This window comes from Emys orbicularis, chromosome 2, assembly GCF_028017835.1.
Source record: "Emys orbicularis isolate rEmyOrb1 chromosome 2, rEmyOrb1.hap1, whole genome shotgun sequence".
Lineage (NCBI taxonomy): Eukaryota > Metazoa > Chordata > Testudines > Emydidae > Emys > Emys orbicularis.
This window is the reverse complement of record NC_088684.1, coordinates 130,415,441-130,440,249: the sequence shown is the minus strand read 5'-3', so window position 1 is coordinate 130,440,249 and position 24,809 is coordinate 130,415,441. Positions and strand designations below refer to the sequence as shown.

At 49.1% G+C, this 24,809-nt stretch overlaps 1 protein-coding gene across 1 annotated transcript; it reads left to right on the top strand.

The window, feature by feature from the left end:
* Positions 1 to 4,163: 4,163 nt before the first annotated feature.
* Positions 4,164 to 15,910, top strand: LOC135874911 (indoleamine 2,3-dioxygenase 1-like). The gene is made up of 10 exons (XM_065399865.1): positions 4,164 to 4,253; positions 8,745 to 8,840; positions 8,929 to 9,048; positions 9,573 to 9,691; positions 10,276 to 10,290; positions 11,240 to 11,339; positions 12,013 to 12,130; positions 13,234 to 13,285; positions 14,272 to 14,420; positions 15,519 to 15,910. The coding sequence occupies exons 1-10, from the start codon at positions 4,164 to 4,166 to the stop codon at positions 15,908 to 15,910; spliced, it is 1,251 nt and encodes a 416-aa protein (XP_065255937.1).
* Positions 15,911 to 24,809: the final 8,899 nt, after the last annotated feature.

The following is a 24,809-nucleotide window of genomic DNA, read 5'->3' as shown; positions in this document are numbered from 1 at the left end:
ATTTAAGATTGGACATTTTACAACTTGCCAGTGATGGAGAATCCTTCACAACACTGGATATTGTTCCACTGGTGAATTAACCTCACGGTTACAAATTTACACCTTATTTCCAGGCTGCGTTTGTCTCAATTCAACTTCCAGCCATTGCTAGATGGATAAATCTTTGTTTGAAGAGCCCATTGGGCCCATATATTCCATCTAAGTTACAACACCATACAAAGGTGTTATTAACCCACTCGCTGGTGTATGTCCAGTATTAAAGTTTGAGTAACAAACTGTATACCACTGAGACCTCAGGCTAATGGCGTGTTTATTTACTGAACCCCAGTTTCTTATTGCTTACCCTCTGGTTTTCCCTTCTTAACCTTCTTTTGAAATGCTTGAGAGTCTTATCTTCTCTAACAATCCTTAGTTTCCTTAGTCCAGGTAGTTTTTAGTTGGTTTTCCTTGAAATTTATTAAAATAAGTAAGTTTTTAACTCTCATCCTTGACAGTCTTTTGCCCCAACAAAGTAACAACTGTTTGTTTTTAGCCCAACACAACTAACTTCTCTTTCACATGGTATTAGAGCTGCTGGAACTGGACTTTGGCTTGTCTACACTTAACAGCTTAACAGCAGCAGCAATAACATTTCATACAGTGTTTTCTTTATGTTCAGCTGATTATCCACCACAACTCCCACATTTTTTCAGTCACTGCTTGAGCTCAGCTTACCATGCCTAAGAATGTAGGCCATACTGACAGAATGGGGGACTTTATCTTGGGAAGCAAACACTTTGGTCATATTAAAAGTGATCTAGGTCATTGAAATTGATGTACACATGTCAATGACCTGCTCTGAGATTTGTTTTATTCGAGGCCATTGACATACTTAAATTGGGGGAGTGGTACATAGTTTCTTTTTGTGATGTACAAATATTTTAACATCACTGATATCTGCAGTGTGGGGCCAAAAACCAATTCCCCACTAGGAAAAAACAAACAAAAAAAAACCCCTCACTGGCTGATGACTTCCTATTTCAAAATAGGTCTACAATTATATGATTTTACGGTAACCCTTTGGGCACAGAGGTCACAATTCTGCAGATCTAGAAAATGCCCATGCACATAAGGTCACGTTTCTAAGACTTGTAAGCCTCAGTGAGAGAGAGATGGGAATGGAGCATTGGAGTTCCTGGTTCCCAGACCTGCATTTGAACCAACAGGCCATGACAGCAGACTGAGCCCTGGCCTACACCCTACGAACGTATGTCGGTGTAACTATGTTGCTCGGGGTGTGGAAAACACACACTGAGCAATGACGTTAGCGCTGTCTGTACCGGGAGGTTGGTCAGGATTTGTTGATGCGAGGACTTCTCCCCGAGAGGCGGTAGCTATGTTGACAGGAGGTGAAGTACCTGTGCCGGCGGGAGAAGCTCTCCCATGGCTGTAGGTTGCATCTCCACCAAGTGCTACAGTGGCACAGCTGTGCTGCTGCAAGCGTAGACAAGCCTGGAGATAAACCAGCGCTCTGTCCGCAGTCGGAGTACGGCCCACACCGCGGGACTGGTGGGAGCGAGACTTGCAGTCAGGATAAGTGCTGTCAGCTTTAACCCTTAGAAGGCATTTCCACGCAACTTCCCTGGCTATAGAAATCAAATGGAGAGAGTGGTGAGAACCGTTTCCCTGCAGGGAATGGCTGGAATTGGTTCCCTCTGGAATGCAACGCAATGTGACATTCCCCCCTCGCTGACGTCCTCTGTTCATTTTGCATGCAGCACTGCCACCCTGTGGCCAAAACGAGCACTGTAGTGAATTACACTTCCAAAATGCAGTCTTTTATATATTTGAGAGCCACTGATGTAAAGAAAGTATTTTTAATTTATAAGGGGGGGAGGTCGCACTCAGAGGCTTGCTATGTGAAAGGGGTCAAAAGTTTAACACCATTATAAATGCTGGAGGCAAAGTGGGATTTGGAGTGGAGGTTTACAGCTCACGGCCCCCCATGTAATAACCTCACGACCCCCTGAGTGGTCCCGACCCCCCAGTTTGAGACACAGAAATTGTCAAGCGCTTCGTGTAAAGCAGGGGTTCTCAATCAGATAAGATTTGCCCAAAGACAACATCCACACTTGGAAGCACTGTGCGGCTGTAGCATTGTGAGTGCATTGCTGTAGTGAGCGTGTGAGCAATTCTCCGGTTGCTGCAGTTAATCCACCTCCCCAAGAGGAGGTTGCTAGGTCCATGAAGAAAAATCTTCCGTTGAGCTAATGCTGCCTACAGCAGGGGTCAGATCAGCATAGGGCTCTCTGGGCTACTCTACACTACCTCTTAGGGGTGTTGATTTTTTGTACCCTTGGAAGTCTGCAACAGAGCTGCTTTTCAAAGCCTTACATAAAATGACCTGTTCACACAGGCAGAGGTGAAAAATAGCTCGGAGAGATCTGCTAATCGAGACAGATTTGGTCTGGGTCAGAATTCATATTTAAATGCCGAGAGGGGCATCACCTGGAAGGTGCTTGCGCTCCTAATTGTGGGGTGGCTCCGTTACTTGGAAGTAACTCTGCTAAAGTCCCAGGGTGCTGGAGGTAAAACCAGGGGCCAGATCACTTGCCCATTAACATGGCTTCTCTTACAAGGCATGTCCTGGTACAGCAAACATTTTCAACCGTCCTTGAACAAAACTTGCTGTGCCTGACAGTTGCCAGCCAAATTGAACCCACATTGTCCAAAAGGAATTTGTGCAGGAATTATGCCTTCCTAATTCCTCCCTCCCACTCCACACATACACTTACACTTCCTGCCCAATCTTTTTTTAATATTGCTGCATCCTATTTAATAGTTGCCATATCCCATCTCAGAAATGACTGCTCTTCAGAGATGGGGACTTCACAGACTCTCTGTGAAGTCCCCAACACTGTGTGATCCTTCAGGATGAAAGGCACCAAGACACAACCATTGTTGGGAAATTGTGTCTGGGTGCCATCAAGTTGTTCCGTAATTTATAGCCCCCTGGAGAGAAAAACAAAACTGACTTTAACCCTGACCCAGGGCTGGTGCAACCTATTAAGCAACCTAGGCGGTCGCCTAGGGCACTAGCATTTGGGAGGGTGGCATTTTCTTCGGCGGCAACCGGATCTTCGGCCGCCCCAGTCGTCGTCGGCATTTAGGTGGAGGGAGTTGGGGCGGGGGGGGGCGCGGGAAGGGCCGCCTGCAGCAAGTAAGGGCAGGGGACGGCATGCAGGGGGAACTCCCCACCCCAGCTCACCTCTGCTCCGTCTCCTCCCCTGAGCACGCCGCCCCGCTCTGCTTCTCCCCCTCCCAGGCTTGCGGCACCAAACAGCTGATTGGCGCCGCAAGCCTGGGAGGCGGGAGAAGTACAGCAGTGACGGCGTGCTCAGGGAGGAGGCGGAGCAGAGGTGAGCCAGGGTGGGGAGCTGCCGCACGGCTCCCCGGGCAGGGAAGGGGAGCCTCAGAGTGGAGGGGGGAGGGAGAGCTGCCGCGGGGCTTGGGGAGGGGGCGGAGCAGAGGTGAGCTGAAGTGGGGAGCTGCTGCACAGCTCCCCGGGCAGCAGGGGGGAGCTGCCACGGGGGGGGGGGGTGCCTCAGGGCAGAGGAGGGGGGTGGGGAGCTGGGGTGGGGAGCTGCCGCATGGCTCCCCGGGCTGGGGGGGGAGCTGTTGGGGGGGGGGTGCCTCAGAGCAGAGGGGGGGTGAGGAGCTGCCGCAGGGGGGGCGGGGAGCTGCCGCAGGGCTCGGGGAGGCGGGAGGGTGCAAGGTGGAAGTTTCGCCTAGGGCGCGAAACATCCTTGCACTGGCCCTGCCCTGCCCTAAGGAACAACTGCCGTGTGACCAGGACAATTTGCATCAAAAGACTATTACACACTACATTTGATAAGGGATCGATTCAGCTCTGTAACTTCCCAAACCTCATGAATAAAGAGAAGCATTAAGAGGAAGAAGTGATACTATTTTCAGTTTGATGATACACAACAGACAATAGAAAATAAGCCATCAGGTGATTTTGACTGGGGAACAAAAAAGTCCCCATACATTACAACCTATTTAAACTCCAAAGGGTAGGTAAGTAAATGAAAAGACACGGCAGTTTCTACTCCTGATGTAGTGATAATTTCTCATTGCTCAGGGGCTGATGGGCAGGGAAACTAAGAAGCTACATCACAGGCATGGAACATGAAGACAAAAGTGAGAGTCTGCAGAAACTGGAGGAGTTTCACGTTTCAGAAGAATACGGCTTTGTTCTCCGAGACCCACTGGTAAGAGTTTTAGTATTACAGTAGCAAGTTAAAATTTTACGCAGCACATTTGCCTGGTCTGCTAAACCAATATACAGAAAATTAGAGCAAATAGAGCAGATATTATTTATATTTCAATATAAAATAATATCTGCTCTATTATATATAGCAAAAATATAACACTGCTGCTTACTAATTAGCAATTATTGCAATTTTATATGCTAAGTGCTCATTAGTGTATGTGTAATACAATATTACTTAGTTATTTAATGCTATATGTTTTACACACACCATTCCTTAGCATATGTATATTTTAGTAATTTGTATGTATAACAAACAATTTTTGTAATAGTAGACATTTAAGGCTTCAGAGTGACTTGCCTGAGAGTTTGTATGTAGAGTCACAGTGTGAAGCACTGGAAATACCTCCAACATGGCTGAGAGCTCTTTTTGCTCAGAATATCTCCAGGCTGAATAAGCAATGGGCTTTGCTGTCTGCTACTGGCCAATTTTTAAGTTCTCAGAAATTAGATTCATGCCTGACCATAGCTACAAACTGTATACATGTCACTCCAAGAGTCCTAGACCATTGTGATAACAGAAGTAACACCACATTACCGCCCTTACTCTTCAGCTACTTTGCACAAAGCAGTTTCATTATTTGTACAAGAGAGACTGCATTGATGGTGGATTTCTTGGTCCAGCTGCCAAATCCATGTGACAAATATCCCAAATGCACAGAGCCCCTCACCGCAGCATGCCTCCCTCATTCACCACCCACGTAACACCACAACTAGCACGTGCAGTAACCCCAAACATCACCCCGAAGCTGAAAATGTCTGAGAGTCAGTGTGAAGTGATGGAAACAACCTCAAGCGTGGCTGAGAGCTCTTTTGCTTTAGAATGGCCCCAGGTTCCATCATTACTGGGATTCACCATCTGTTTTAAAGATTATCCAAAAAATGGTTGAGAACTTAAAAAAAAAAAAAAAAAAAATCTAAAACCACACCTGACTTTCACATTATACCTTAAACCAGTAGCTGAAAGCCCATCCTGTCATATGGGTGTAATTTGCCATAAGCTACACACTTGCAGTTGGTTTGAGACTCTCAGTGGATGAATTAAATATTCTATGAAACTCTCAAATGATTTAGGCGCCTGCTACCCTGAACGTATAATTTTCAAAATGCACCTTTGACTTCAATGGGACCTAAGTGCCCAACCATTTCATGCTTCTTGGTCCCTTCTGGCCTTACACTCTGTAAACTATTAGATCATCTCACCTAACCTTCTGTACATCCATTCTGTATAGGCCATTATTTTTTAGCCAGATAACCCTATATTTACCCAGAAACTTTAGTCAGACCACAGCATTTCAGTCCTCAGGAGACTAAACTGTGGACCTCAGGGAGAGACCAAGGTACCACCAGTGTCTGAGGGCCAGCAATGGCAGGGAATTGATTAGATATGCCCAGATAATTGGAGGAAGTGATCTGCACAGCCACACATGGTCAGAGACCTTGGAAAGCACAAAACTCTCTGCCATCTGACCTGGGAAAAAATCCCTTCCTGAGCCCCAAATCGCAAGGGGGGGGGGAGGGGAAGAAAGAGAATCGGTGGTTAGACCCTGAGCATGACCCATCAGCCCCTATCTGGAAAGAATTCTCTGTACCACTTCAGACCACCCATCCCCCTTCTCCAGCTAATCTCATGTGCTGTTTTCCCCCCCTCCTTTCTGTGAAGCATCAATCTGGCCAACTGGGGTGGGTGGGTGTTCCCGCCTGACCCCTGCAGGGAACCAGCTGAACCCTGAAACATAAGCCAGTGATTATAATCAAATCTCAATGCAGAGCTCTAAGTGTTATGAACCCATTGATAGCAATGCAGGCAATCCTGTTCTCCCCATGGCCAATGAGGAAAGGAGATGTAGGAATCCCCCAGTTCATTCACAGATTCCAAGGCCAGAATGGACCAGCCTGACCCCCTGCATACAGATGCTTTATTCCAGCTGCTGGGAGAAATTCTATGGCTGATCTTTTAAAAAGATAAATAAATTCAACCTTGAAGTAAGATGTAATTTCCTGGCTGTGAGGATGATTAAATAATGAAAGATCTTAGCAGGGGACGGGGTGGAATCACCAGCACTGGAAGTTGAAGTTATTTAAAATAAAATTATCTACTTCCTGCCACTAAATCTTGTTCTGCCTTTGTCAGAGAGGTTGAAAAGCCCCTGCTATCACACTGGCGATCCCTGTGTATAGATAATTGATTACCTTCTCTTTGATAAACTAAATGCGAGAGAGGACTTGAGCTCCTTAAGCCTCATTGCAAGGCTGGTTTTCCAGCCCCAAAGTAAAGCAGACTGACGCGATACTCTACAAATATGTTCACATGGTCATAACAGGCCAGATTCTGATTTCACTCCAGAGAAAGTAGTTACAGTGTAAAATCAGAAGGAGGCCCAACATCTTGCACAAAATTAGATCTGGCCTTGGAATCTAGCAACCGACAAGGGGAGATTACATACAATCTAGATAAGGGAATTTAAAAACAAATTTGTGTACATTGACATGATAGAACGGATTATTTAATACTTAATTTTTATCAAGAGAAATGACTTACATGGACTGAAATTTTTGACTTAAAATACCCATAGTAAATACACGTTGTACCTCAGAGCATCCCTAGATACTTACTGTGATTATACAGTGAAGTTTCTACAAGATCAAAATGTCCAGCAAGCAGAGCAGAAACTTTGATGTCGCTTGCTCATGAGCTTTCCATCTATTACTGACACTTAAGTATCATTTCATCCTGGGCTATACGAGAAATATAATCAACCTGTTTTATTTTCCGACGCAATACCAACTTTGTTCTCTCTGCACTTCCTTTTTATTTGTGCCTGTATCATTTTCAAACCACTGTAAAAAGGGTTTTCATCATGTCAGTGAGGGGGAAAAAAGTCACCAAACTATTGCTCCTAAAACTATATATTTGAGCATGAATAGTGCAAAAATTCAGGAGAAATAGTGCCTTGCTGTAGTATGACATCAGGCCACATTTTGGGCTCCACAAACATACAGTGAGAGACTAAAATAGGAAGAAGCGCATTTAAGCCTCAGATCTACGTGTACAGCATGCTAAAAAGCACCATCAGGCCATGGTGGTTTTAAAATGGGAGTTTCCCCCATCAGTAAGTGAATAAAACCAAAACGTTTCTGTCTCGCATGATGCTTACGTAGTGTCTGAGTGATGCCAAATTAGATGCATCTGTCAAGCCTGATTGGTTATTCTGTCTGTTCTCATTACACTGGCCAAACCACATTGCCCATGCTCAGGGAGCATGGTTGGACAAGTCAATGTGTTGTCTGCCACTCGGTTAAATGGAATTTTGATTTGTAAAAACAAAACCAAGAACAATTTCTTCACAACTGTGTGTGTTTTACTTTGAATGACAGAATATTCTGCCTCTGCAGCCTCTTCCCCCTTTCAGCTAATGATGAATAACTAACTAACTATTTCAAGGCACGCTATTATTCCCTGCTATGCCCACTGTATGCTCGCTGGGCTCCAAGGTGATACGCTGGAGCTAGGATTAGTGGCCAGACACGAAGAATGTGCCTACACTGCAATTAAAAACCCACAGCTGGCCCATGCCCACTGACTCAGGCTTGGCCTAAGAGGCTGTTTAATGCAGTGTAGACGGTTAGGCTCAGGCTAGAGCCCTGGCTCTAGGATCCTGCGAAGTGGGAGGATACCAGACCTTGGGCTAAGCCCGAACATCTCTACTGCAATTCAACAACCCCTTAGACACGCGTGGCTGGCCCTTGCCAGCTGTCTTGGGCTAGGGCTAATTGCAGCATAGACATACCCTCAGTCTTTAACATAGCTGAGTTTTGCTGTAGCAAAGACAGAAGCAGGAAGAACTAGCAGCCCATCCAATATTCAGGCCCTCGGCCTCATGAGGGTCTTTCCTGTTGTTCTTCCCTTGGCAAGAGAACGAGCGGCACTCCCAGATTTTGTGACCAAGTCTGTTCAGACCGCAGCTCCCACTGAGGTGCTGGGCAGGGAGAATTGGGAATGGGGTGGGACCAAGAGGGAAGCGATCGCTATTTCCAGCTCTCCCCTAGATTCAGGTTCTCTTGGTTAGGACGTCCCGAGAGGAACGTTCTGATCTCCGAAGGGCTGGAATTTCCAGAGGGCTCCTGGCCACAGCCAAGTGCTCAGCCCCCACAACTGGGGCCAGATTTACAGCAGTGCTCTGCGCCCAACGCATATCCAGGACACCGAGCTCTTTTGAAAACCTGGCCTTCAACGGCCTGCAGCTGAACTCGTAAGTCTCCCGCTGGAGTTGTGGGGGAGAGTCAGTGGGAGTTCTGTGCTAATATGGGAAGGCCGGTGAGCGGGCAGGCGGGATTCTGCTCGGTTCAGACCCAGAAGGAAGCTGGGTCGCAGCAGGGAAAACATTCCGTCGTTAAAAGGAACACCCTCATTTAGATTTCTTTCATACAGACAGAACTGCCAGATTATTACGCTCCCTGGATGAATGTCGCAGCCAACCTGCCCCACCTGATAGAGGGACGTCAGCTCCGCCGGGAAGTAGCAAAGGTTAGCTAACCAGTGCTGCACGCAGCAGGTTATCAGTCGATAACTAACTCTTCCCCGGGGCTGCGCTAATGCCTTTTTCCCCTCGCAGATGCCACTGCTCAGCACACAGTACCTGCGAGGACACAGGCAGCTGCGCCTGGCTCGCCTGGCTCTCGGCTTCATCACAATGGGATACGTATGGCAAGGAGGCGGCAGACAGACAGTGAAGGTCAGCACCTTTGTTACCCTCTGCTGTCCTACATCCTGATCTTCCGGCATCAACGATGCCAACACCCAGTGACTGGCTTGGCTCCCATTTCACTAGGGCAGGTCAGAGACTGAGGAGCAAGTACTGGGGAACGTTACTAGCCCACCTACCTGTACAGCACAGGGGAAGAGAGTGGTCAGTAACATGACCACTCTCTTCCCCTGTGCTGCATGAAGAGCAAGCACCAGGAAGCCCAGCTAACCACCCACCCTCTGTCCCCGAAGAGGCAAACTGCGGCAAAAAGCATGATCTCTGAGCCTGGGTGCCACCCTCTTGAACTGGTGTGTCGATGTAAGGCGGTGGATGAAAGGCAGGAACTGACAGTGCCCTGGGGTCACAGTGCCCCGCTCGGCACTGATCTGCAAAACTGCCTTTGTTAGAAGCAGAGTGTCCATCCCAACAGGGTGAATCTCCCCAGGTTCTCCTGTTTCGTTGCCCAGCACAGTAGCCATCTGCTGTTACTGTAACACTCTTGTCTAACCTAGATCCTTCCCAGAGCGCTCGCGGTGCCTTACTGCACGATCTCGGAGCTTCTCGACCTGCCGCCCATCCTCGTCTATGCAGACTGCGTTTTGGCAAACTGGAAGAAGAGAGACCCCTGTGGGTATGTAGAGCTCCGGGACCACCTCTGTCAGACGCCACAGCGCTTTGTATACAGTAGCGACACCACCACCCTGCGCCTGTTGGAGGTGTAGGCATGCAGCTCTCACCTGTAGGTCATGCCCAGATCAGGTCACCTGAATGCATATAAACGTATTACAGTGAACCCAGTCAGTGCAATCATACAGGTGCTATCCAGATGCTTTCACCTGCTGGTGCCACATTAACTGATCCAGGCATCCTCCTGTCTGGTACAAGCCTCCTCATAGGACATTTCAGCTACCGACTGCTTCGAGACTTGGGGTCACACAGCTCTGGCAGTGGCAGGGTGAGACACTAGGGGCTGCTCTCTTCAAACAGCTGAACCCAGATAGAAGGTAAATTCCCGCCCTGAGCCCCCCCATCCGTGACTGGGTGCTGGACACCCCATGGTCTATGCAGCCCCAGTTAGGGTTCCCTGGAAACCCATGTCATGGCCACTCAACAGCGCTGGGTTGTCCTCACTTAAACAGCTTTAAAATCTTTCCTCCTCCTCACGGCTTTCTTTTTTCTTCCTCAATTGCGGCTCCATCCCGGCTGTGCCTGGAGACCCCTGAACGCAGAGTAAGTAGATCTGGTTTGTCTTGGTGAATGACAGGACTGTAGAGCGCTGTGCCAGAGTGACCCCAGGGGCGCAATTCCCAGCTCAAGGAGACATGCCCAGCACGCTCAAAGTAGCGTGTAGCCGCAGCGGGTGGGAGGGGCTAGCCACCCCGAGTACATGCCTAGCATCTTGGGCAGGTGCATACTCAGGTGCAGCCCCCCCCCCACGGCTACATTCAGTTCTTAGCATGCTAATGCCCATCAAGCTAGGGCAGGTATGTCTCCACGCACTGGAATCACGCCTCCAGCTGGAGGTGCAGGCACACACCGACAGGCATGGGGAGAGCAAGGAAAGGCAAGGCGGCTTGGTCTTACGGCTACGGCAGCATCCCCAACTCAACCTGCACAGACTAACGAGTGCACCACCGACCCCAAACAGGGGGGGGGGGTTCTTCTTCACCGCTGTGTTACAGCTTCTCCATCATAAAACTGGGATAAAACTACTTTTGGTGGGGAAAGAGGGAGACAGGGATTGATTAGTTTATGCTCCTGGAGTGACTTGTATGAAAGAGTACCAGCATAGTATACACAGATATGGGAAAGGAACAAACCATTCAATTCTGCAGGGTCGTTTAGAGAGCACATGCAAACATGTGCACGCAGCACCTTACACAACTGATTTCACAGCCGTTTCTATATGTCAGCCTCAATGGGTGTTCTGGGACCTAATTCAGGTTTTCAAAAGGTTTTGCTTTTCTACATGCATTTTCATCTGAAGAGCTGGCAGTCTAGCTGCACACAAAAGCCACTGCATGTTTTCCTTTGGGTTCCACACTAGCTTCTGGTTAATGATATTTTTACACTACACAGTTCTCCTTGGTTACAGTTTCTCAGCATCAGCTACAAATTGCTATTTCTTTGAGGTCATTTTACTGACCTAGCCCTGAGGAATGCATCTTTCTTCCCTTAGGAATCTCGACATCCTGTTTTCATTCCCTGGAGGGGACAGCAACAAAGGTTTCTTCCTAGTCTCTCTTCTTGTTGAAGCAGCAGCTGCAGCTGGAATCAAGGTACCGAGTCCTAATGAAATAGCAAGGGGGCTCGCTCGCAGCTGGACTAAGTGCTGCTTACAAACTCCATTAAGTTTACCTCACAGGAACGTAGCGTTCTTCCCAGTAGATTCTATGGCAGTTTAAAGTGATCAAACGCACTTAGGATATGGTAACCAAGTACAAGTGCAGGTTTTTCCACCATCCATGTAAACCCTTGTGCTGTAGAAATCAAATCACTTTGAATTCTTCAGCCAGCAGAGGCAGAGATCGGTTTTTTCCTTATTTGCCCGCAGATGGGAGACCCGCATCATAAACAAGAGCAAATGGGTCCCAAGCCTCAGTCTGCTGTTAGCTCTGTTCTTTTCCACCCTTCCCTGCTGTTGCTGACTACTGGAGTCACCTCAGCATCTCTCTGCAGGTTCTAGCTGCAGAGCTGTGGAGAAGGGGTTTGGACACCATCCCTTTAAGAGGGTGGCATCTTTATGACCCCACTGTAAGTGAATCCCTGCTAAGGAGGCACCGGGGATGGAAGCCCAGTTTCATTCCCCACCAATCCCCGTGATGGCTCCTGCTGGAGAACCCAACAGTATCACAACTGGGAGTGACCTGGGAGACTCTGCAGTCTCTTTCCTCAGAAAGTCACATGTTGTGTTCTGGATACCAAGAGTGTTTTTCCTCTGTTCCCTCTAAGGCAATCCCCATTATTGTCAATGCCATATTGCACCATGGCCTTTGCTCCTTGGAAACAGCACTGCAGGATGTGGCCTTGTCTATATGCAAGATGCGTGAAGCTTTCAAACTGATTCACGGTAAGTGCTTAGACTTGATAGCTGCGCTTGCGAATTCTGACCAAAAATCCCACAACAAAATTTACATTCATGCAACAATCAATCCCTATTTTATTACTTCCAGGTAGAGAGACACCCCCCTCCCCCCAAACAGCTTGTAGTTAGCTCCCTAAGTCTGTTGCAGAGTCTCCTTTGTGGTCAGATAGGCAATTAGAACGAGCGTGTAATGGTTCCCAGGGATGTATTGAGTTTGATGCTGATTGAGGAAGCTCCTGCATCCTTCCCAGATGTCCAAAACTGGGCATCCACAGAAGTTATTTTAGCCAAAGAACTAATTTCCTGTCCCTAAAGACATCCCATGGTCAGTGCTCTGCTGAAATGAGATGCACTTTATTCTAAGCTTGTCTCACCAAATACACGTTTTAGCATGTATGCCAGTCAGCATGCCCGTGAGAGGGATCGCAGAGACAAACAGACAGCAGCACTGTTACACACTGAAATGAGCAGGAGACTGAAGTTCAGAACTGAATCCACATCACGAGTTACCATCTCTGGTGCTAAAGCCATAGCACGATGCCGGGTCTGGGAACTGTCATGTAAACCACTTTGGCTCACTAAATGAAGCGAACTGCAAGTACCACTAACTGCCAATAGCATTACTTCACTCAAGTTGCCCAAGTATTTGTGGGCAAGGGATGTCTGCAAACCACTGCCTGTGCATGGCTGGGGCAGAGCCCTGCCTGGCACCACAAAGCAATGCGCCAATCCTCTGTGCCAGCAGCAGAACCAGTTCCCAGTGGGCCGCCACAAATTGTACTTTATCCTGCAGAGAGGCCAAGCAAGCAAGGGACTCCCCTGAATGTGATCACCCCAGTTTGTGCAGTGCTGGGTTCAGGAGTAGGCTGATGTGACATTTTAGAAATGTATCCATTAAACAGATTAAATACTTTAAACCAATCAGGAAGGGGCATGGAATCTCTCCAAGCCAAATAATATCTGACATAACACTCACATTGCTGGCAAAGGGCGATATCTGAAAAGCCAGGCTCTAAGGGTTAGTTTCACAAGTTGCTTATGGCTCCAATGCACTCATTAACCCAAATGAATGTTCCGTGTCTCCACAGAGTGTGTAAATCCAGGAGTGTTTTTCAGATCCCTTCGCATCTACCTCTCAGGGTATGTACCTTCTCTGGTAGACTCTCTCTTATTAGGAACAAAAGGAGTCACTAGACTGCATCAGACCAATACCCTGCCTCTCACAGGGACCGGCACCGGATGGTGTAAGAAACAGCAATTACAGTATAACCTGCCTACTACGGAAAAAATTCTTCCAGCCCGCTCAGTTAGGGGTTGATCCTGCCCCAAAGCAGGTGGTGTGTAATTTCCAATTAGGTATAAGGAAGGAGAATGTACCCACTTAAAATGGGGGGAAAAAAATCATCATTAAGCAATATCATCTATAACATTTGCTCCATCATTTTATAAATGCACACGGAGTTCTCACCTCCCAGCAGGAGTGGGTATTTAGCCTTCTGCTTCCCCTTCCTGACACCAGCTCCGTTCCCTTCCCCCTTTTCTTGTCTATGTCTCGCCCTCTCTGGCGAGCGGTGGCCACTTTACAAAAAACTGGACTAGTGAGCCGAAATGTAGGGTGACCAGATGTGCCAATAGTAGGGGCTTTGTTTTCTATAGGACCCTATTTCCCCTCCTCCCCCCCCCCAACACGGATTTTTCACACTTGCTATCTGGTCACCCTACCGTGATGTTACCGGAGAAACTTTGCCCATCACATGTTGGATAAAGAACTGAGTTCCCAGCCCAGTCCAACAGGCACTGCCTGGAAGCCTGCATCACAGCCCTGAGTTCCCCTTCCTGCAGGTAGCACAGCGCTTCCACGATGGGGATAACTAGGGGGTGGGTTAGGCCTCGGTGGTGCTAAGGTCACTCCGAGTTAACAGAACACAGATCTTGCATTGGGCTGAGTTACGGCAGAACCACTGTTTCCAGGAACAATTGTCTGGTGAGAAGTTGCCTGTGCTGCAAGTCACTAATGTCTATCACCATGGCGGGTCAAGCCACACGGAAACCCCAACAGACAAGTTAGCACATTCAGTATGGGAAACGCCATGCAATTGCTTCTTGCTTCATGTTTTTGGAACCAGCTGGAAGGACAATTTCCTGATGCCGGAGGGGCTGGTGTACGAGGGGGTGTGGGACAGCCCCAAGCAGTTTTTCGGCGGCAGTGCGGCACAGAGCTCGACATTACAGTGCTTTGACGTACTGCTAGGAATCCAGCACAGCGCAGCCCAGGGTAAGTAGAAATAGCTGCGGTTGGAAGCTGCAGTTATTGTGGGACTAGTACACGAGCCTTTCACCAAGAGCTTCCGGTTCTGGTGCACCAGCCACTAGAATATTGTTCAGCGGGTTAGTCCAGAAGACTCCTGCCAGACACGTGTGGGCAAGAGACGGGGTCTCCCCAGAAAGGGATTTCCCCTCAGAACAGAACAAAAAACAAACCTCCCGTGGGCCAGAGCCAGAACAAACAGTGGGGCCACTAGCCTCAGCTTAGCAACAGGTTATTAGAAACCGTGTGTGCACACTCCCCGCTTGCCAGAAGGTTAGAAGGTTTCTAACCGTCAGAGGGGTGAAATTTTGGAACAGCCTTCCGAGGGAAACGGTGGGGGCGAAAGACTTCCCTGGCTTCAAGATTAGGCTAGATAAGTTCATGGAGGGAATGGTTTGATGGGATAACGTGATTTTAGTCAATTAGGCAATAACGTGCCATCGCTGGTAAAATGAGGGTCCGGCTGGAGATTCTTGCCTGTATGCTCGGGGTTCTACTGATCGCCATATTTGGGGTCGGGAAGGAATTTTCCTCCAGGGTAGATTGGCAGAGGCCCTGGAGGTTTTTCGCCTTCCTCCACAGCATAGGGCAGGGGTCGCAAGCTGGAGGATTCTCTGCAACTTGAAGTGTTTAAATCACGATCTGGAGACTTCAACAGCTGAGTTAAGGGAAAGTGGGTGGGTCAGCTTTTGTGGCCTGCATCATGCGGGAGGTCAGACTAGATGACCACAATGGTCCCTTCTGACCTTAAAGTCTATGAGATAGTTTTCAAGAGGGAATCAATACTTCAGCAATAGTGCAGTCACTTCCCGGGGTAAGAGTTTAGAGCAGGGCACTGGAGTTGGGAGAATCAGTCACCGAGGGGGGCCAAATGATTTACATTCGTTTTTGTAACTCACTCACTCACTCAGAGGAATGATATTTGTCACACAGCGCGGAGCAGAGCAGGGCTGAGCTGGGTAACCACCACCACCGTTTTGGCCCAGCACCTTTTCTTTAGTGGCGGCCAGTGCCGAGCTCTCTCACTGCATTTCCCAAACTAATGCTCTTGCCTTGCTGTTGCAGGGTTCTCAGCAGAGTACCTCGGTTGCATGAGAGATTACATGCCAGCAGCTCACAGGGCCTTCATTCAGACCCTAGCTTCTGGCCCCTCCCTCCGGCAGTTTGTCCTGGCAACAGGAGACGCAGGCCTGCATGCAGCTTTCAACAAGTGCGTGTTGGCGCTGGCGGACCTACGGAGCTATCACATACAGATCGCCACCAAGTACATCACCATCCCGGCCGGGAGGTGCCGAGCGGAGCAGCAGCAGCTCGGGGGCTGTGTCCACGAGGGCACGTCGGTGCTCTCAGAAAGGGGAACCGGCGGGACAGGGTTTATGCGCTTTCTCAAAGCCATCAGAGACACCACCCGAAAGGCACAGCTCATGGAGCAGGAGGCAACGGTGCCAACACACTGACTAGCCCACGGTGACGGCACATTCGGATGGGATCCTCCATGCCCTGCCCGTCTCCTGTTGCTGTCAGCCCTGGGTTAGCCATGACCCTGAGATGGGATGGGACAGCCCGGACATGGGGAAGGATTGGGCCTTCTCCTCCACAGTCCAGGGGAGCAGGAAGGCAGCACCTAGCATGATCTGTGGACCATTGCAAGTGGGTGCATCCACTGAAACCACAAGGACTGGCTGGGGTCCCTGGCCCATTGAATGGTGCCTGTGCACACTTTGCAGCATGGGCAAGGACAACCCAGCCATTACGGCCAGCAAATCCGTTGCTTTCTAGATTGTATTTATATCTATGGTGTAAAGAGCCATGCACACTGTCATAAATATAAAGGGAAGGGTAACAACCTTTTGATGTTACTGCATACATAATACCTCCTGGCCAGAGGTCTGTATGGGGTTAATCAGTTCAATTAACCTAGTTGGCACCTGACCAGAAGGACCAATGGGGAAAGAAGATACTTTCAAATCAGGGGCTGGGTGGGTTGTTTGTGCTCTTTTTGTTTGGTGTGTGTGCGCGTGTGTGTGTGCGCGTGTGCGCGTGTGCGTGTGCGCGCGCAGGTAACCCAGCTCCTATTGAAATGATACATCTAAAATTACAGAAATTTTCTTACTATTACTTACAATGTGTTAGCACAGGGAAAATTCACAAGCTAAAACAAAAGATAATCTAAGAGGGAGGTTTATTCCTGTTTTTGTAACTTTGAAGTTGAGCCTCGGAGGGGAATCCTCTGTGTTTTAAATCTTTTTATTACCCTGTAAAATTACCTTCCATCCTGCTTTACTTTTTCCCTTTATAATAAAGAAGCACCTCTAAAAACTTCTTATTTTAAGAACCTGATGGGTTTTTAGGACACTAAAAACTAAAGGGTCTGGTCTGTGCTCACTTTGTTAACCTATTTGGTTGGTAGATTATTCTCAAGCCTCCCCAGGAAAGGGGGTGAAGGGGCTTGGGAGGATATTTTGGGGAAACAGGAACTCCAACTGGTCCTTTTCCTAAATCTTTGTTTTACTCACTTGGTGGTGTCAGCACACCGTTCAAGGACAAGGACGGATTTGTGCTTTGGGGAAGTTTTAACCTAAGCTGGTAGAAATAAGCTTAGGGGGTATTTCATGCAGGTCCCCACATCTGTACCCCAGAGTTCAGAGTGGGGAGGAACCCTGACACACATTCATTGCACTGGGGAGTGGCAGGAAAGTGAAGTGCTTTGTACCTCTGTCCATATGGTATCTGCGGTAACAGCACATTTCAGTGCCCTTGCCATCCAGGGCCGGCGCTTCCACTAGGCGACCCTAGGCAGTCGCCTAGGGTGGCAGGATTTGGGGGGCGGTATTTTGCCGTCCTCGGTGGAAATTCGGCGGTGGGGGGGTCCTTCCGCTCTGGGTCTTCAGCAGAAATTCAGTGGCGGGTCCCGGAGCGAGTGAAGGACCCGCCGCTGAAGTGCCCCGAAGACGCGGAGCGAAAGGACCCCCGCCGCCGAATGCTCAGAGGAGGAGCACTGCCGCCTAGGGCGGCAAAAACCCTGGCGCCGCTCCTGTTCCCACCTGGCGGTTATTAGAGCTCTGCCCCTAGCTGGGGTTGCTGAGAGAGACACGCTTCTTCCAGCTGTAACTTCCCCTGCACTCAGGTGATATTTGTGAATGCCCCAGGAGGAGGAAGTGCAAACAGGCTGCAAAGCCACAGGGGGAAGAAAGTTATAATGCAACTTGCTAAATACTTGAGTCTGTATCTGGCCTCCTGTTACACTGGCTTCTAGGGGAGCAGGATGCCCACAACCCCAGGGGCCTGCTGCTGGCCCACCAGCCTCTGGAGGCAGTCGAGGCAAAGCCACACGCCAGGGCATTGCATGACAGGAATGCCTATTCACAGCCCTGGGAAATGGACCGACGTTCCCCCCTGCAACACCCAAGCAGCTTTTGCAAACAGTGTCTCAAACTCATCTGCCAGGAACCCCAAGCGGCAGCAGCAGGTGCAGCTCACCCTGTTGAGAGCCCGTCAGTTGGGGATGCAGCTGCAACTTAGAAAAATACAGGCAACCAAAATCCAGGGCAACCGAAAAACATTGCAACTGCGGCAAGCTGAACAGGCTGAACATGAAAAGCCACCAGCAGCAGCTCTGGCCGCTGCTTGGCAGAGCCTGGTGAACTTCCATTCTGCCCCAGACCGGAAGAGATCAGCTGACATAACCCCCACATTGCCTGTCCGGGCTGCGGAGGCTCAGACCCTCCCCATTTTGCCCGAGTTCAGATTTCAGATTGATGCACTTGTACACCCTGTGGCTGTGGGGGCAGGGGCAGCCGCTAGCTGGGGTATGACAAGAGGAAGTCTGATTCATAAGGGCAGGAACCACTTCAGGAAATCCCCTCCCACCCCACCAAAGCCCCAAGCAGGTGCTGACCAGGGCCGGCTCTAGCTTTTTTGCCGCCCCAAGCAAAAAACGCCCGGCTGGCCGGGGCAGCAAAAGGGGGGGGGGAGGGGAGGAGGAAAACAAACCTGCCCCCGGCCGGAGCGGCAGGGGAGGGAGAACAAACCCGCTGGCCGGAGCGGCGAAGGGGGGGGTGGGCAGAGAACAAACCCGCCCCCGGCCGGAGCGGGGGGCAGCAAACAAACCCGCCCCCAGCCAGAGCGGGGGGCAGCAAACAAACCAGCTGGCCGGAGCGGCGAAGGGGGGGGGGCAGAGAACAAACCTGCCCCCGGCCAGAGCAGCGAGGGGTGGGGGGAACAAACTGGCCGGCCGGAGCGGCGAAGGAAAGAAAAAACAAACAAACTACCTGCGGGGCGGTGGGTGCAGGGGGACTCCCGGCCCTGCAGACCCCGGGCAGCAGAGTGCGCACCCTGGCTAGCAGGGGGGGGAAAAGAGAGGGAAGGGGGGCGGCCAGGGCTTCCTTAAACGGGGTGCTTGCCACATGGCCCCTCCCGCTGCGCCGCCTGCCGGGAGGGCTCCGCGCCGCTCCGGTCGGCAGGCAGGGAAGGACGCGGGCTGCCCTGCTGGGCTTGCTGCAGGGCGCTCCCCTCCTCCGCCCCCTACAGGGCGGCGGGAGCAGCAAACCAAAAAGAAAAAACCTGCAGGGGCGGCCGAAGCGGTGAAGCGCAAAACAAAACAAAACAAAACAGGATGAGATGGAATGCCGCCCCAAGCACGAGCTTGCTCGGCTGGTGCCTGGAGCCGGCCCTGGTGCTGACTCATGGCCGGAGTCAGCACGGTCTTGTGGTTCAGAGCCAGGTGTGGAGCCACAACCCCCCCCCCCCAATTCCAGTTTTACCGCCAGCCTCCTGCAGGACCCTGGACAAGCCATGTAGGGCCAGATTTCCAGAGAGCTCAGCATTTGGTGTGCACCCCCAGCCCTAAGGCCCCCTTTCCAAGGGCAAACGGACTCAGTAAGCTGTGCTGAGAGAAGAACCCCGACCATACCGTGGGCTAGTCATGAGACCCCATTCTAAGCCAGAGATGGAAGTTACACTTTCCCTGTGTTTGCTGCATTATCTTTCACCTGAGGATCTTACTTTGCCGCCTGAGAAGATGACGTTAGGTCTGATGTACTGAGAACTGTGTTGGAATCGCAAGCTGTCACTTGGGGGGGGGGGGGGGGGAAGCAGAGTTTCCTGGCCATGCTTTCAGGCTGGGGGGCAGGGGCTCTGTGGGAAAGTGCCCCCAGTCAGTCCACAGGAGGTGTATGTAATAGTTTAAAAATTTTGGCTAGAGGCATAAGGACCTGAATAGTCAAACTTGGATAGCCAGTTTTAGGGGCCAAATTGACTCGCCCTAGGTCGTCATGCACAGAGCCAATCCATGGCAGAACCAGCAGAGAACCCCAGGAGTCCTGGCTCCCAGTCCTTTGGTGGCTTTCCATGGAACGTTTATAGAAATGAGCCCAGTAATGCGGACAACCTCTAGGAGATTGTAAGTGTTCCCAGCAGAGAAGCTATGGTGAGAGAGCTGGGCTGAACTGAGAACAGTGAAGGATTTTAAATGTTTTTGCTCTGAGCTTTTACATTCAGTTAGGACAACTCAGTCACCCTTCCTTTAGGGCGGATATCCCTGGGCAACACGTTGAGCAGGGCTGCACTTAAGCAGAGTTTGCTAGGGCTCTTTACAGTTTGCTCAGTCTTGTCTCATTTGCCTAATCAGACAGCAGCCTTAGCCATGTCTGCATTAGCCACCTAGTGGGCAGGGAGTTTTGTTCCCATGTATCACTGAAACAATTAGCTTGGAAATCAACATAGCCTTATTCTAATGACCCTCCCATAAATAGCTATTTGTTATACTCCATTAGCTGGGTGCATGCAGTAGGTACAGATGCATATTATGCTCCAGTGACAAGCACATTAGCAGCATGTAATTTACTAATGCAAATTAAAACAGGCATTAGTATCTTATGCTCTATTTGGCATTGGCAAATTCATAACAACATTAGCATACATTTAATCATTAGGAAGTTAGCTGGAACCTCAAAGAAATCCTCAAGTGACATGAAACAAGTATTAGGAAATTATTTTATGCCCTGCTGTGATGTGCTTATTTTTGTGACAGCAGCTTCAGTTTTGGTTTCCATTAAAGTATGTGCTAATAATATCCTTGGCACAGCCAAGGTAAATCAGCAGCACCTTATCCAAGCACAGAGACGAAGATACAGCCTGGGCTTAGTACAGCATACATTGTTCCCTTTGGGGAGAGAACACAATACTTTAGCACTCTTGGCCTGGCTGGTGTCCAGGGCTGCTTGAAGGGAACTGTGGGCCTTGCTGGAACAATAGCCAACAGGAATCAGCACTGACAGGATCTGTACCTAGCATCATGGTAACTTCTGGTTTTTCATTCCAGTGCAGTGTCTGAGCTTGATTAAAAGCTCCTGCAACCAGAGGAAAGGCAGCTTGGGTCAGTAGATGGGGGCACCAGGCTAGGAGTCAGTAGGTTCACTGATTTCAAGTCCAGAAGGAACTATTATGATCATCTCATCTGACCTCCTGTATAAAACCCAGACCAAAGAACCTCACCTGGTAATTTCTGCTTCAAGCCCATAACTTCTGTTTAAGTTATTGCAGTGGCTATGCCTCTGACCTGCTCTGTGACCTCAGACAAGTCACTTCCTCTCTCTGTGCCTCTGTTTCCTCTCCCACCTTTTGTCTGGTTTCAGAGTAGCAGCCGTGTTAGTCTGTATCCGCAAAAATAACAGGAGTACTTGTGGCACCTTAGAGACTAACAAATTTATTAGAGCATAAGCTTTCGTGGGCTACAACCCACTTCTTCGGATGCATATAGAGTGAAACATATTGAGGAGATATATATACACACATACAGAGAGCATGAACAGGTGGGAGTTGTCTTACCAAGTCTGAGAGGCCAATTAAGTAAGAGAAAAAAGAAAAAAGAAAAAAAAGAAAAAAAAGAAAAAAAAGAAAAAAACTTTTGAAGTGATAATCAAGATAGCCCAGTACAGACAGTTTGATAAGAAGCAAGTGTGAGAATACTTACAAGGGGAGATAGATTCAATGTTTGTAATGGCTCAGCCATTCCCAATCCCTATTTAGCCCTGAGTTGATTGTGTCTAGTTTGCATATCAATTCCAGCTCAGCAGTCTCTCGTTGGAGTCTGTTTTTGAAGTTTTTCTGTTTTAAGATAGCCACCCGCAGGTCTGTCAAAGAATGGCCAGACAGGTTAAAGTGTTCTCCCACTGGTTTTTGAGAATTATGATTCCTGATGTCAGATTTGTGTCCATTAATTCTTTTGCGTAGAGACTGTCCGGTTTGGCCAATGTACATGGCAGAGGGGCATTGCTGGCACATGATGGCATATATCACATTGGTAGATGTGCAGGTGAACGAGCCCCTGATGGTATAGCTGATGTGATTAGGCCCTATGATGGTGTCACTTGAATAGATATGTGGACAGAGTTGGCATCGGGCTTTGTTACAAGGATAGGTTCCTGGGTCAGTGTTTTTGTTCAGTGATGTGTGGTTGCTGGTGAGTATTTGCTTTAGGTTGGGGGGTTGTCTGTAAGCGAGGACAGGTCTGTCTCCCAAGATCTGTGAGAGTAAAGGATCATCTTTCAGGATAGGTTGTAGATCTCTGATGATGCGCTGGAGAGGTTTTAGTTGGGGGCTGAAGGTGACAGCTAGTGGTGTTCTGTTATTTTCTTTGTTGGCCCTGTCTTGTAGGAGGTGACTTCTGGGTACTCGTCTGGCTCTGTCAATCTGTTTTTTCACTTCAGCAGGTGGGTATTGTAGTTTTAAGAATGCTTGATAGAGATTTTGTAGGTGCTTGTCTCTATCTGAGGGATTGGAGCAAATGCGGTTATATCTTAGAGCTTGGCTGTAGACAATGGATCGTGTGGTGTGTCCTGGATGGAAGCTGGAGGCATGTAGGTAAGTGTAGCGGTCAGTAGGTTTCCGGTACAGGGTGGTATTTATGTGACCACCCTGTACCGGAAACCTACTGACCGCTACACTTACCTACATGCCTCCAGCTTCCATCCAGGACACACCACACGATCCATTGTCTACAGCCAAGCTCTAAGATATAACCGCATTTGCTCCAATCCCTCAGATAGAGACAAGCACCTACAAGATCTCTATCAAGCATTCTTAAAACTACAATACCCACCTGCTGAAGTGAAAAAACAGATTGACAGAGCCAGACGAGTACCCAGAAGTCACCTCCTACAAGACAGGGCCAACAAAGAAAATAACAGAACACCACTAGCTGTCACCTTCAGCCCCCAACTAAAACCTCTCCAGCGCATCATCAGAGATCTACAACCTATCCTGAAAGATGATCCTTTACTCTCACAGATCTTGGGAGACAGACCTGTCCTCGCTTACAGACAACCCCCCAACCTAAAGCAAATACTCACCAGCAACCACACATCACTGAACAAAAACACTGACCCAGGAACCTATCCTTGTAACAAAGCCCGATGCCAACTCTGTCCACATATCTATTCAAGTGACACCATCATAGGGCCTAATCACATCAGCTATACCATCAGGGGCTCGTTCACCTGCACATCTACCAATGTGATATATGCCATCATGTGCCAGCAATGCCCCTCTGCCATGTACATTGGCCAAACCGGACAGTCTCTACGCAAAAGAATTAATGGACACAAATCTGACATCAGGAATCATAATACTCAAAAACCAGTGGGAGAACACTTTAACCTGTCTGGCCATTCTTTGACAGACCTGCGGGTGGCTATCTTAAAACAGAAAAACTTCAAAAACAGACTCCAACGAGAGACTGCTGAGCTGGAATTGATATGCAAACTAGACACAATCAACTCAGGGCTAAATAGGGATTGGGAATGGCTGAGCCATTACAAACATTGAATCTATCTCCCCTTGTAAGTATTCTCACACTTGCTTCTTATCAAACTGTCTGTACTGGGCTATCTTGATTATCACTTCAAAAGTTTTTTTCTTTTTTTTCTTTTTTTTCTTTTTTCTTTTTTCTCTTACTTAATTGGCCTCTCAGACTTGGTAAGACAACTCCCACCTGTTCATGCTCTCTGTATGTGTGTATATATATCTCCTCAATATGTTTCACTCTATATGCATCCGAAGAAGTGGGTTGTAGCCCACGAAAGCTTATGCTCTAATAAATTTGTTAGTCTCTAAGGTGCCACAAGTACTCCTGTTATTTTTGCACCTTTTGTCTGGTTTCTGTATTTACAGAGTGAGAGCTCTTCGGGGCTGGGACTTTCTCACTATGCATCTGGGGGCTGCACAATCTCAGTCAGGGCTTCTAGGTGCTACCGCATTACAAATCAAACACCCCCCCCCCACACACACACGTGGGGTGTAGATCTCCTTACCAAAAGGAACAGTTACCAGTGGGACCCGTCACATTCTAGACAGCAAGAGGAAGCTTGAAGGTAAATGTGTCTTCTTTAAAAAGAAAAGAAAATTGTAGAACTAAGGACCACAGAACCTGCTCTCCCTTTTCCTGTGGGAGATGAACATGCTGTGATGCTAGTTTAGTGTCCTCACGAGTCCATGTAACTCCAATAGCCCGCTGCGTGCTTAGAGTCCCTGTGGGGTAATTCTTTGGGAGTTCAATGGAGATACCAAGGGCTAGACCTTCAGCTTGTGTAAATCCAGCTAAGTCCATAGAGCTTGGCCGATTTTCACTCCCCAAGGATCTAGTCCCAAACTTCTTCATGACCCCTACAGGGGCTGCACAGCCGGAGGAAGAGAGTCCTGCTCTTTGGAGTTCAAGCCAAGACCAGTAATAGGACAAATTTGAATATCTAAGGTGCCCAGTTGCAGAGCCACAAGCAAGCTACGCCAAGAACCCACGTGCAACGGAGAGGTGTGCACAGCTTCTCTCGCTGGGACCTCACCTTCAGCATGGAGGCTGCAGTCAGCTGGTTCACTGGGGTTGTGGCTACAGGCAGGGGAAGTCCTGCTCTGGCCACAGCAAGCACAAGCGTAGGTTTGCTGTCCAGCAGAGGGAAGGCAGGGTTCCCAGATCCTTTACAGGGGTGCTGGAGCTCATCCGCACTGGGGTGTGGGGGGAGAAATTGAAGGCAGGGCTGCTGGCGTGTGCATGTATAGGCAGTAGCAGCTGTGTTGACTACTGTGTGGGAGGAGGAGAGGAAATATTTGAACACCCCCCCCAGGCCATTATCAGAAAGAGCACCCAGGAGACACAGGAAAGGCCGCGCTACGGAGCCAGGTTTTGCAGAGCAGACTGCGGGAGCCACATGGGTCAAATTTTCAGGACAACAGCACTACAGTGGGGACTGTAACTGACACAAATGAACATAACAGAGGCCGCAGGGCACTTGGCATTGGCAACGGGGCGGCTTCCCTACAAGGCGGGGGTAGGGTCTAAGCTATCAGAGAGGAGCGAGAGGC

What these genes read in the sequence shown, in the direction of transcription:
- LOC135874911 (XM_065399865.1), top strand. Translation starts at nt 4,164, where the DNA reads ATGGAACATGAAGACAAAAGTGAGAGTCTGCAGAAACTGGAGGAGTTT. An exon ending in AGCTTTCAAACTGATTCACG is followed by an intron (nt 12,131 to 13,233) that starts GTAAGTGCTTAG and finishes GTGTCTCCACAG; the next exon opens with AGTGTGTAAATCCAGGAGTG. An exon ending in CCAGCACAGCGCAGCCCAGG is followed by an intron (nt 14,421 to 15,518) that starts GTAAGTAGAAAT and finishes TTGCTGTTGCAG; the next exon opens with GGTTCTCAGCAGAGTACCTC.